Source organism: Heptranchias perlo, chromosome 3 (genome assembly GCF_035084215.1).
Source record: "Heptranchias perlo isolate sHepPer1 chromosome 3, sHepPer1.hap1, whole genome shotgun sequence".
NCBI lineage: Eukaryota > Metazoa > Chordata > Chondrichthyes > Hexanchiformes > Hexanchidae > Heptranchias > Heptranchias perlo.
In genome coordinates, this window is record NC_090327.1 from 57,177,733 (window position 1) to 57,191,814 (window position 14,082).

The 14,082-nt window shown below is 43.9% G+C and overlaps 1 protein-coding gene across 8 annotated transcripts in view; it reads left to right on the plus strand.

Annotated features, from left to right (window-relative positions):
- Positions 1-13,485: 13,485 nt before the first annotated feature.
- efr3a (EFR3 homolog A (S. cerevisiae)) overlaps positions 13,486-14,082 on the plus strand; it is a 222,738-nt gene continuing 222,141 nt past the window's right edge. For all 8 annotated transcript variants that reach the window (XM_067979759.1, XM_067979758.1, XM_067979757.1 and 5 more), the window contains exons 1-2: positions 13,486-13,650; positions 13,856-13,955. Coding sequence is in view for 1 of the 8 variants with exons in the window: in XM_067979764.1 (XP_067835865.1) it covers positions 13,946-13,955 (10 nt within the window). In the remaining 7 variants the exon portion in view is untranslated. The remainder of the gene's footprint in view (positions 13,651-13,855; positions 13,956-14,082) is intronic.

A 14,082-nucleotide genomic window follows, 5' to 3' on the forward strand; every position in this document is an offset into this window, starting at 1 on the left:
ACTAGAGTAAGAAATAGTACGGTATTAGATGGGATCAGAGTAAGAAAGAATAGAAGGTCTAAGATAGGTTTACAGTGCACATATGTAAATGCACGAAGTGTGGTAAACAAGTTTGGTGAGCTGCAGGCGCAATTAGCCACATGGGAATATGATGTGGCAATAATGGAGACCTGGCTCAAAAAAGGGCAGAATTAGGTACTAAGTATTCCTGGATACAAGGTGTTCAGGAAAGATAGGGAAGGAAAGAAAGGAGGGGGGTGGCAGCATTGATTAAGGAAAATATTGCAGTGCTGGAGAGAGAGGATGGACTGAAGGGGTCAAGGACAGAATCTATTTGGTTAGAGTTAAGAAACAATAGAAGTGCCATTACATAACTGGGTGTATTCTATAGTCCACCAACTAGTGGGAAGGATATAGAGGAGCAAATTTGCAGGGAAATTACAGAGATGTACAAGAACCATAGAGTAGTGATAATGAGGGACTTCAACAATCCTAATTTAGTCTGGGATAGTAATATAACGGGCATAGAGGGTGAGGATTTTTTGAAGTGTGTTCAGGGGAACTTTCTTGACCAGTACGTTTCCGGCCCAATGAGGAAGGAGGAATTGCTGGATCTGGTTCTGGGAAATAAGGTGGGCCAAGTGGAGCAAGTGTTAGTGGGGAACATTTAGGGAACAGCAATCATAGTATCATAAGGTTTAGAATAGCTATGGAAAAGGACGTGAACCACTCTAAAGTAAAAATACACAATTGGAGGAGGGCCAATTTCAATGGGATGAGAACAGATCTGGCCCGGGTAAATTAGAATCAAAGGCAAAACTGTAAATGAACAATGGGCGGCCTTTAAGGAGGAGATGGTTCAGGGACAGTCTAGGTACATTCCCACGAGGGGGAAAGGTAGGGTAACTAAAACCAGAGCCCCCTGGATGACAAAAGCAATAGAGAGTAAGATGAAGCAGAAAAAAGGGGTGTACAACAGATGTCAGGTTCATAATACAAGTGAGAACCAGGCTGAATATAGAAAGTTCAGAGGGGAGGCGAGAAAGGAAGTAAGAGGGGCAAAGAGGGAGTATGAGAACAGACTGGCGGCCAACATAAAAGGGAATCCAAACATCTTGTAAACAGTAAACGGGTAGTAAGAGGAGGGGTGGGACCAATTAGGGACCAAAAAAGAGATCTACTCATGGAGGTAGAGGGTATGGCCGAGATACTAAATGAGTACTTTGCATCTGTCTTTACCAAGGAAGAAGATGCTACCAAAATCACAGTAAGTGAAGAGATAGGTGAGATACTGGATATGCTAAAAATTGATAAAGAGGAGATTCTAGAAAGGCTGATTGTACTTAAAGTAGATAAGTCACCCGGTCCGGATGGGATGCATCCTAGGTTGCTGAGGGAAGCAAGGGTGGAAATTGCGGAGGTACTGGCTATAATCTTCCAATCATCTTTAGATACAGGGGTGGTGCCAGAGGACTGGAGAATTGCAAATGTTACACCCTTGTTCAAAGAAGTGTATATGGATAAACCCAGCAATGACAGGCCAGTCAGTTTAACCTCAGTAGTGGGGAAACTTTTAGAGACGATAATCCAGGACAAAAGTAACAGTCACTTGGACAAGTGTGGATTAATTAAGGAAAGCCAGCACGGATTTGTTAAAGGCAAATCATGCATAACCAACTTGACTGAGTTTTTGATGAGGTAACCGAGAGGGTCGATGAGGGCAATGCAGTTGATGTGGTGTATATGGACTTACAAAAGGCGTCTGATAAAGTACCACAAAATAGGCTTGTCATCAATGTTGATGCCCATGGAATAAAGGGGGCAGTGGCAGCATGGATACAAAATTGGCTAAGTAATAAGAAACAGAGAGTAGTGGTGAACGGTTGTTCTTCAGACTGGAGGGAGGTATACAGTGGTGTTCCTCAGGGATCAGTACTGGGACCATTGCTTTTTTTGATAAATATTATTGACTTGGACTTGGGTGTACAGGGCACAATTTCAAAACTTGCAGAGGACACAAAACTTGGAAGGGTAGTGAACAGTGAGGAGGATAGTGATAGACTTCAAGAGGAGATAGACAGGCTGGTGGAATGGGCGGACACGTGGCAGATGAAATTCAATGCAGAAAAGTGTGAAGTGATACATTTCGGTAGGAAGAATGAGGAGAGGCAATATAAACTAAAGGGTACAATTCTAAAAGGAGCGCAGGAACAAAGAGATCTGGGGGTATCTGAGCACAAATCATTGAAGGTGGCAGGGCAGGTTGAGAAAGTGGTTAAGAAAGCATACGGGATCCTGGACTTTATAAATAGAGGCATAGAGTACAAAAGCAAGGAGGTTATGATGAACCTTTATAAAACACTGTTTCGGCCACAACTGGAGTATTCTGTCCAGTTCTGGGCACCGCACTTTAGGAAGGATGTGAAGGCCTTAGAGAGGGTGCAGAAGAGATTTACTAGAATGATTCCAGGGATGTGGGACTTCAGTTATGTGCATAGGCGAAGAAGCTGGGGTTGTTCTCCTTAGAGCAGAGAAGGTTCAGACGAGATTTGATAGAGGTATTCAAAATCATCAAAGGTCTGGACAGAGTAGATAGAGAGTAGATGATACAAAGATGGGAGGGAAAGTAGAGAGTGAGGAGGACATAAAAAACCTGCAAGGGGATATAGACAGGCTGGGTGAGTGGGCGGAGATTTGGCAGATGCAATATAATATTGGAAAATGTGAGGTTATGCACTTTGGCAGGAAAAATCAGAGAGCAAGTTATTTTCTTAATGGCGAGAGACTGGAAAGTACTGCAGTACAAAGGGATCTGGGGGTCCTAGTGCAAGAAAATCAAAAAGTTGGTATGCAGGTGCAGCAGGTGATCAAGAAAGCCAACGGAATGTTGGCTTTTATTGCTAGGGGGATAGAATATAAAAACAAGGAGGTATTGCTGCAGTTATATAAGGTATTGGTGAGACCGCACCTGGAATACTGCATACAGTTTTGGTCTCCATACTTAAGAAAAGACATACTTGCTCTCGAGGCAGTACAAAGAAGGTTCACTCGGTTAATCCCGGGGATGAGGGGGCGGACATATGAGGAGAGGTTGAGTAGATTGGGACTCTACTCATTGGAGTTCAGAAGAATGAGAGGCGATCTTATTGAAACATATAAGATTGTGAAGGGTCTTGATCGGGTGGATGCAGTAAGGATGTTCCCAAAGATGGGTGAAACTAGAACTAGGGGGCATCTTCTTAGAATAAGGGGCTGCTCTTTCAAAACTGAGATGAGGAGAAACTTCTTCACTCAGAGGGTGGTCGGTCTGTGGAATTTGCTGCCCCAGGAAGCTGTGGAAGCTACATCATTAGATAAATTTAAAACAGAAATAGACAGTTTCCTAGAAGTAAAGGGAATTAGGGGTTATGGGGAGCGGGCAGGAAATTGGACATGAAGCTGAGTTCGGATCGGTCAATGCCCTGTGGGTGGCGGAGAGGGCCCAGGGGCTATGTGGCCGGGTCCTGCTCCGACTTCTTGTGTTCTTTAGATTTGTGGTTGGGATCAGATCAGCCATGATCTTATTGAATGGCGGAGCAGGCTCGAGGGGCCGATTGGCCTACTCCTGCTCCAATTTCTTATGTTCTTATGTAAACTGTTCCCATTGGCAGAGTGGTCGTGAACCAGAGGATATAGGTTTAAGGTGATTGGCAAAAGAACCAAACGCCACATGGGAAAAAACTTTTTTACACAATGAGTGGTTGTGACCTGGAATGCACTGCCTGAGGGGGTACATACGAACATACGAATTAAGAGCAGGAGTAGGCCATTTGGCCCCTCGAGCCTGCTCTGATATTTGATAAGATCATTGTTGATCTGATTGTGACCTCAACCGTACTTTCCCATCTACCCATATAACCTTTGACTTCCTTGTTAATCAGGAATCTATCTAACTTAGCCTTAAAACTATTCAATGACCCTGCATCCACCGCTCTCCTCATCATCGTCTTAAATGGAAGACCCCTTATTTTTAAACTGTGGCCCTTAGTTCTAGTCTCTTCCACAAGAGGAAACATTCTCTCAGCATCTACCCCTTCAAGTCCCCTCAGGATCTTATATGTTTCAATAACATCACCTCTCATTCTTCCAAACTCCAATGTATAGAGGCCCAACCAGGGTGGTGGAGGCAGATTCAATTGTGGCTTTCAAAAGGGAATTGGATAAGTTGGTTGTTGGAGGCCAATCATCTCAGCCCCAGGACATTGCTGCAGGAGTTCCTCAGGGCAGTGTCCTAGGCCCAACCATCTTCAGCTGCTTCATCAATGACCTTCTCTCCATCATAAGGTCAGAAATAGGGATGTTCACTGATGATTGCACAGTGTTCCGTTCCATTCGCAACCCCTCTGATAATGAAGCAGTCCGTACCTGCATGCAACAAGACCTGGACAACATCCAGGATTGGGCTGATAAGTGGCAAGTAACCTTCATGCCAGACAAGTGTCAGGCAATGACCATCTCCAACAAGAAAGAGTCGAACCACCTCCCCTTGACATTCAACGGCATTACCATCGTCGAATCCCCCACCATCAACATCCGAGGGGTCACCATTGACCAGAAACTGAACTGGACCAGCCACATAGATACTGTGGCTACAAGAGCAGGTCAGAGTCTGTGTATTATGTGGCGAGTGACTCACCTCCTGACTCCCCTAAGCCTTTCCACCATCTACAAGGCACAAGTCGGGAGTGTGATGGAATACTCTCCACTTGCCTGGATGAATGCAGCTCCAACAACACTCAAGAACCTCGACACCATCCAGGACAAAGCAGCCCACTTGATTGGCACCCCATCCACCACCCTAAACAGTCACTCCCTTCACCACCGGCGCACTGCGGCTGCAGTGTGTACCATCCACAGGATGCACTGCAGCAACTCGCCAAGGCTTCTTCGACAGCTCCTCCCAAACCTGCAACCTAGAAGGAAAAGGGCAGCAGACACATGGGAACAACACCACCAGCACGTTCCCCTCCAAGTCACTCACCGTCCCGACTTGGAAATATATCGCTGTTCCTTCATCGTCGCTGGGTCAAAATCCTGGGAACTCCCTACCTAACAGCACTGTAGGAGAACCTTCACCCACGGACTGCAGCAGTTCAAGAAGGCGGCTCACTACCATCTTCTCAAGGGCAATTAGGGATGGGCAATAAATGCTGGCCTTGCCAGCGACGCCCACATCCCATGAACGGTGGTGAAGGGAGTGAATATTTAGGGTGGTTGATGGGGTGCCAAACAAGTGGGCTGCTTTGTCCTGGATGGTGTCGAGCTTCTTGAGTGTTGTTGGAGCTGCACTCATCCAGGCAAGTGGAGAGTATTCCATCACACTCCCGACTTGTGCCTTGTAGATGGTGGAAAGGCTTTGGGGAGTCAGGAGATGAGTCACTCGCAGCAGAGTACCCAGCCTCTGACCTGCTCTTGTAGCCACAGTATTTATATGGCTGGTCCAGTTAAGTTTCTGGTCAATGGTGACCCCCAGGATGTTGATGGTGGGGCATTCGGCGATGGTAATGCCATTGAATGTCAAGGGGAGGTGGTTAGACTCTCTCGTGTTGGAGATGGTCATTGCCTGGCACTTGTCTGGCGCGAATGTTACTTGCCACTTATCAGCCGAAGCCTGGATGTTGTCCAGGTCTTGCTGCATGCGGGCTCGGGCTGCTTCATTATCTGAGGGGTTGTGAATGGAACTGAACACTGTGCAATCATCAGTGAACATCCCCATTTCTGACCTTGTGATGGAGAGAAGGTCATTGATGAAGCAGCTGAAGATGGTTGGGCCTAGGACACTGCCCTGAGGAACTCCTGCAGCAATGTCCTGGGGCTGAGATGGTTGGCCTCCAACAACCACTACCATCTTCCTTTGTGCTAGGTATGACTCCAGCCACTGGAGAGTTTTCCTCCTGATTCCCATTGACTTCAATTTTACTAGGCCTCCTTAGTGTCACACTCGGTCAAATGCAGCCTTGATGTCAAGGGCAGTCACTCTCACCTCACCTCTGGAATTCAGCTCTTTTGTCCATGTTTGGACCAAGGCTGTAATGAGGTCTGGAGCCGAGTGGTCCTGGCGGAACCCAAACTGAGCATCGGTGAGCAGGTTATTGGTGAGTAAGTGCCACTTGATAGCACTGTCGACGACACCTTCCATCACTTTGCTGATGATTGAGAGTAGACTGATGGGGCGGTAATTGGCCAGATTGGATTTGACTTGCTTTTTGTGGACAGGACATACCTGGGCAATTTTCCACATTGTCGGGTAGATGCCAGTGTTGTAACTGTACTGGAACAGCTTGGCTAGAGGCGCAGCTAGTTCTGGAGCACAAGTCTTCAGCAATACAGCTGGGATGTTGTCGGGGCCGATGGCCTTTGCTGTGTCCAGTGCACTCAGCCGTTTCTTAATATCACGTAGAGTGAATCGAATTGGCTGAAGACTGGCTTCTGTGATGGTGGGGATATCAAGAGGAGGCAGAGATGGATCATCCACTTGGCACTTCTGGCTGAAGATGGTTGCAAACGCTTCAGCCTTGTCTTTTGCACTCACGTGCTGGACTCCGCCATCATTGAGGATGGGGAAGTTTACATCATAATATGATTAGGCAGATTCAACCTGGTTTTATGAAAGGGAAATCGTGTTTGACAAATTTATTAGAGTTTTTTAAGGATGTAACTAGCAGGGTGGATAAAGGGGAACTAGTGGATGTAGTATATTTGTATTTTCAAAAGGCATTTGATAAGATGCCACATAAAAGGTTGTTAAGCAAGGCAAGGGCTCAAGGGATTGAGGGTAATATATTAGCATGGATAGAGGATTGGTCAACGGACAAAAAACAGAAAGTAGTGATAGGCAGGCTGTAACATCTCAAGGATCGGTGCTTGGGCCTCAGCTATTTACAATCTATATTGATGAGTTTGATGAAGGGACCGAGTGTAACATATCCAAGTTTGCTGACGATACAAAGCTAGGTGGAAAAGTAAGCTGCAAAGAGGACACATAGAGTCTGCCAAGGGATATAGGCAGGTTAAGTGAGTTGGCAAGAAGGACATCTTACTACAATTCTATAGGGCTTTGGTGAGGCCACACCTGGCTACTACGCACAGTTTTGGTCTCCTTATCTAAGGAAGGATATACTTGCCTTAGAGGTGGTGTAACAAAGGGTCACTGGATTGATTCCTGGGATGAGATGGTTGTGCTATAAGGAGAGATTGATTAGAATGGGCCTATACTCGCTGGAGTTTAGAAGAATGAGAGGTGATCTCATTGAAACATATAAGGTTCTGAGGGGGCTTGACAGGGTAGATGCTGAGAGGTTGTTTCCCCTGGCTGGAGAGTCTAGAACTAGGGGGCATAGTCTCAGGTTAAAGGGTTGGCCACTTAAGACTGAGATGAGGAGGAATTTCTTCACTCAGAGGGTTGTGAATCTTTGGAATTCTCTACCCCAGAGGGCTATGGATGCTGAGTCGTTGGGTATATTCAAGGCTGAGATAGATAGATTTTTGGACTCTAGGACAATCAAGGGATATGGGGATCGGGCGGGAAAGCAGAGTTGAGTTCAAAGATCAACCATGGTCTTATTGAATGACGGAGCAGGCTCAAGGGGCCGTATGGCCTACTCTTGCTCCTATTTCTTATGTTCTTATGTATTCCAACTCTGTGAAGTGGAGATGTTGTGGAATGAGATGGTAATGAGAAAAGTGGCACTCTCCCATTACGGAGTGCCCAGATTGAGGGAGAAGAGGGCTGCAGGGCACAGCTGACTGTTAATGATACTTACTATGCCAGCCCCGTAGTGTATGTTAGCTACACGTGTCCTCGCAACAGATGGCACAGCTCTGCACCAGGCTGTCTGCTGATGGGGAACCTTTGTAGCTAGTTCTGCACAGTCATCCGGGTTCATGAGCCTCTGCCTGTAAACATGGATGGGAGGTTATAAGCAAATTGACACAGTCTGCCTCTGCTGCAGCTTGACCTGTTGGCCATCCGTCCAAAGCTACTCTGCTTCTTCCTCGCAAAAAAATACTTAAGAAAAGTGGCATTTTCATTGAGAAACCCATTGTGCCAATATTGTGGATGTACTGAAAAACGGCAGTGCCAGAATACTTGTCTCAAGGCATCATGACCAATAATTTAGAAACAGAGGAGAAAATGAAAAAAATTCAGAAATAGCCTCAAAATGCTTCTACAATTCTTTCGGTGATGCTTTTCATATGCCATCCCATAAACAGCGCATGTTACACCATTTTATATGGGCAGGTTGATAGTTGAGCACTGTACTGGTGTAAACATTGGGGAATTGTATGAACATCTAAATAATGTAATTAGGGGCTTTTTTTTTACTGCAGAGTGCTTTTGGGATTGATACAAAACCAGCCCAGAAAATTGAGTGGGGTGCTAAATTTTGTACTTTTCAGTCAGTAGACCTATATTTACCCATAAAGTTCATATGTATAAATTTTTCTGATTGTTTTTGCCCACTTTATGCCAGTTAATTGGCTGTAACTTACCAGAAAATCTATCTTTCAAAGTCAGCATCTAACACTCCCAGTTCAGGTATAATATGATTTCCACATTCACCTGAGGAAGGAGGAAGCCTCCGAAAGCTTGTGGATTTTAAAATAAAATTGTTGGACTATAACTTGGTGTTGTAAAATTGTTTACAACCCCAGTCCATCACCGGCATCTCCACATCACAGGTATAATATGAGTTAGATGCAGAATAAAGATCCCTCTACTTTGTCTCAACAGTGTATCTTCAGTCTTACTGTGGAGTAATTTATATACAATATTTACAGTCAGTAGTTGATAAATATAAAATGATGATGTGAATACAAGCGTAATCAAGCGTCAGCACTAAGATTTCATCTTTATCAAACAACATACCAAATTGGGTCCATTGTATAAATTACAAACTGGAATTCTATTGGAGATGAAAGTATGATGAGAGTGCAATCAAGTAATATGACAGACCTATATCGCCTTCTAATCTTTCTAAGTTTGCTGGAGGTAATCAAAATATGGTTACAGATGAGAAGAGGCTGTAAAATACTGACTATAGATAACCACACAATATTGAAATTCTGTCACAGGATGCAGGCAGAAATCAGATTGATAAATTATAGTTCTTTTCCATTGAAAAGAAAACACTCTTTCTGCATTTTAATGTTAGGAGTGATGTTTTCTAATTGTCTGAAATGTGGCCGCATGCATGCAATCTGTTGTATGTGTGGTTGACAACATGACAAACCAACAATAGCCATTAGTGTTAGCTGGCAAACAAGTATGTGAAACCTGTCAGCATCTTTGTAAAAAATAAATTGCATCAGAAATAAATCATGTACTTATTCATGATCTCAATTGTATTTTTGTAAGAAGAAGTTCTTATTAAAATTAAAGTTGAAAATGATTGCTGCATTGGGAATTAATGTGTATGAATACTTTCGTTGTGGCTATGGTAGAACAATAGAAATAATCAGTATTATCATTTAGCTCATGTTGAAATATCACTACTGACAAGGGCATTCTATGAAGAATTTATTCCCTAAGGGGCATAATTAAACATTGATATATGTATATAAACAGACCATGTATGCAGAAATATGCAGAAAAAATAACTCAATTCAATCAAAGGGCAGAAGGGGGAAATGTGCCTGTTATCATAATTCATTTTATCAACACATTATTTATAATTCTGAAATATAATTTCACATGGCAGACATATTGATTCATCATGTCTTCATATTTTTGATAATTCTTGATTAATTTTTAATATGCTTTTTAAAATGGATATAAATCTATCTCTACATATTAAATTCTGGACTGCTTCTATTTACAATGGAAATGTGTTGATGGCATTGCCAGCATAATCCAGAAATATCTAACAGCACAGATATTTGATTGGAACAGTCTTTTTGCCCTAGCATGTACCCCTTTACTACATCTTTCAATTTTGTCATTGATATGCTTTTAAAAAAATGTACAACAGTTGAAATTCTTTGTGGGAAATACATTTTATTATTTCTCCTTACTGTTTTTTCCAGTAAATTGCAGAATAAATCAAGTCCTTTCTTCAGTCTATTCATCGGTATGCTACAGTAAATCAATGTTCCAGGCATGAGACAAATTAAGATACATCCTGTATGTAATTACCAATTGTTATAAAGAAGTTGCCAACTAGAAACTAGGCAGTATTTGAAAAGTTTGTTTGAACCATCATTAGACTGGATCTTTGCATCTCAAGTTGAAGTATTTCTGTGTAAAAGTAACCAATATCTACATAACTCTCTATCTACATAACCAATAAGGACCTAAATTCCGAGTCCTGTGGTCTGCTACCTGGGTGCGAACATGGAGCTTTTCCGCCCATTCAATCGCCATGACGCTGACCCTCCACTGGAAAACCTGGGATCAGCTAATTACAATATTGCTGGATGGGGCAAAGGCACATTTCCTCCCAGAAATCGGCCAATTACAATGGGAGGGCCAGAAAAAACATGGAGAGTGCAGAGGAAGTACTCAAGGGTGCAGTATGCTGTATTTAAAGCTGGACTGTTCTTCAAACAGAACTGGCATGCAGCAGTTTAAAACCATAGATCAAAAAGGAACCAGGAGGAAGACTCAAAACTGCTCAGAGAGTGACATAAATATTGTTCAAACTGAAATTAGGCATGGGGGAGGATGGAATAGAGGGAATGGGAGGCAAGAGACCTATTAATATTGGAGCTAGGATGATGTGGAAAGAAATGGCACAGGTACTGAATGGCAACTTCCTAGCCCCCACTCCTTTCCGACCCCTCCAAAGCAGGATCAGGTTTAATAACTTCAAAATCTCAGCAAAGGTAAGTGCTATAGCTGGAAGCTGCCAGTAATGTATGTTTCTTGCATTTCAGATAGTAGACTGATATTTATCCTAAAAGTGCATTCACAAATCTAAGGGTATCATCCTGTGCACTAGATGATCTGTAATCTCTCTCCTCCTTTAAGACTCTCTTTAAAACCTATCTCTTTGGCCAAGCTTTTGGTCACCTGTCCTAATATCTCCTTATGTAGCTCAGTGTCCAATTTTGTCTGATAATGCTCCTGTGAAGCACCTTGGGACGTTTTAATATGTTAAAGGTGCTATATAAAAGCAAGTTGTTGTTGTTGTTCACGGAAGATATCAATTAAATGGATACAATATCCTGCAATACATGCGTGCCTGTTGAATCCTCACTACTTCTGTGGGAATTACATAACGAAAGTGATGAGAAGTCTCAAATAGTTGTCAAATTCAACATTATGTGACTGACAGTAACAAGCATTCCTTTGACAATAACAAGAATTATGTGACTGACAGTAACAAGCATTTCTTTGACAATAACAAGCATTCTGTGACTGACAGTAAGAAGCATTCTTATGTCATGATGGAAAAGATTGTGCAATCTCGGTGTGGGATGGGGGGGTGATAGTAAGGGGAGGTTCGGGGCCTCACAAGCAGTCCTGGTTCTTCTGGCCCCACAAAAAATATTAAACATTTCCTGGGCCATTTTTTGAATGGCTTTCAGCGGTCCCTTTACAGACCGTTGGTTAGGCCACTCAATATCTGATACAAATGGGCGATGTGAATGTGGCACAAGTTCCACCCATTTTTACCTTACAATTGCAATTGGTGTCTTATAATCGGCATAGGATCCCAACTTGGATATTTCAGCAGCCTTCTACCGGAAACGGATAGGCGAGCAGCTTGTCCATTTACAGGCCCACCTGAAAATTGGATCGGGCGAGCTTTGGGCGTCAAGGGACAGCTGAGGTGCCCCCCTCCCCCCAATTTTCAACTGCTGGCCACACGTTCTTCAGGTGAGAAATGGGTGGCTGGCAGTTGAAAATAACCCCCTATCTGTCTCCATTGTGAACACAGTTGTAATCACAGTCCAATAGGTTAACTTGGATGATATAATAGTCTAGATGAGGAATTGACCATAGGGTTATTCACAATGTACAAGGATGCCAGAGGATGAAGTATTGAAGGTGGAGCATGAAGTACCTAAAGGCTTAGCAGATGCCAGGCCCTGGTTATTGATGATGATGATGATCCTGCCTTACAAAAGATTGTAGAGCATTAACATCATATGAAGGCACTGCAAAGATTCTCCAAAGATGTGCGGCAGATAACTAGAGTAGAATTCAATGCCATCCTTTGCAGCAGTATCAGGGAGGGCTTCGCTACAATGCAGAACATCTTGGAGAAAGTTGCAAAGGAACATTGATAGATTAAGTGAGTGGGTAAAACTGTGGCAGATGGAGTTCAATGTGGGAAAGTGTGAGGTCATCCACTTTGGACCAAAGAAAGATAGATTTGAGTATTTTCTAAATGTTGAGAAGCTAGAAACTGTGGATAAGCAGAGAGATTTAGGGGTCCAAGTACAGACATCACTAAAAGTTAGTGGACAGGTACAAAAAATAATTTAAAAGGCTAATGGAATGTTCGCCTTCATCTCAAGGGGTGCACAGAGTTCTGGTTAGACCCCATCTGGAGTACTGCATTCAGTTCTGGGCACCGCACCTCAGGAAGGATATATTGGCCTTAGAGGGGGTGCAGCGCAGATTCATCAGAATGATACTGGGGCTAAAATGGTTAAATTATGAGGACAGGTTGCATAGACTAGGCTTGTATTCCCTTGAGTATAGATTAAGGCGTGAACTCATTGAAGTGTTTAAGATGATTAAAGGTTTCGATAGGGTAGATAGAGTATTTCCTCTGGTGGGAGTCTAGAACAAGGGGGCATAACCTTAAAATTAGAGCGAGGCTGTTCAGGGGTGACCTCAGCAAGCACTTCTTCACACAAAGGGAAGTGAAAATCTGTAACTCTCTCCCAAAAAGCTGTTGAGGCTACGACAATAGAAAATTTCAAAATTGAGATTGATAGATTTTTGTTAGGCAAGGGTATTAAGAGTTACGGTACAGTAGGAGTAGTAGTAGATCAGCCATGATATAATTGAATGGCGAAACAGGCTCGACGGGCTGAATGGCCTACTCCTGTTCCTATATTCCTAAGTTCCTAAGTTTCAACTCTAGAAACATCTGCACACATCCCACAGAAACCTTCTGACACACAACTCCATGGGCATACTGAGGAATGATATTCGGCGGCTGTACATCGTGGTGACTGGGTATCAGACGGAGGGTCTCGATCTCCTGGAGTGCCGCTTTTATGTGCTTGGCGTCCTGGGCTGCCTGCTGTTCCTCCTCCTTTTCTTCCCCCAATAAATAAATCATAAAACGGGGGAATCCCCATTGAGACACATTTTACAGAATTTCCCTTCATTGACTTCAAACATGAAATAGTCTCAAGCGAGATTTTCAAATGAAACTGGAAGCTTCCAAAGTAAAAAGAGTTGGACAGAAGGCCGACCGCCTCACTCCTCCCGTCACTCTGCCTCGGCCCCGCCCATTCGTGAGGGCGAACAGGAAGTCCCGCCCCGTCACCGGAAGTGTTTTCAGATCGTTCCGGGAGCTTTAGCGGAATGTTTTATTCAGGTTAAGAAAGTTCAGGAAAAAGAAACTGCCCCGGAGTCAGGAGGCGGAGGAGCGGCGAGAGAGAGCAAGGGGCTGGCAGGCCGGCCGGCCGGCCGCAAGCAGAGATTAGGTTCGTCAGCCGGGTTGGGTTGGGTTCTTGTGACAGGCCCCCGCTGACATTCGGTGCGGGTCCAGGCCTGCTCCGTGTCTGTCGTTGATTAAACGGGGACTAAATCCGAGGGTTGTTCGGTGACGCGACAGTAAGGGTGAGGACGGTGGTTTTCTGTCGAGGTGCTGGTTCTTATTATTGATATTTATCCCCTTTTGGGTTTCAGGTAATGAAACGGTTTATTGGGAACCCATGAACTAAGTCTCCTCGGTGAAAGTTGGACAGGAGCAGAGGTGCAGGATTGCCAGGGCCCAGGATGCCTGCAGGTAAAGACAGGAGCAGCTGCACTACTGTCCTGTGCTAGGGTCAAATATTTAAACAGCTCCCCATACCCCTGGTGTTACTTCATCGTGAATGACAAATGATTGGCGTATGTTCAAGCCAAAATACTAA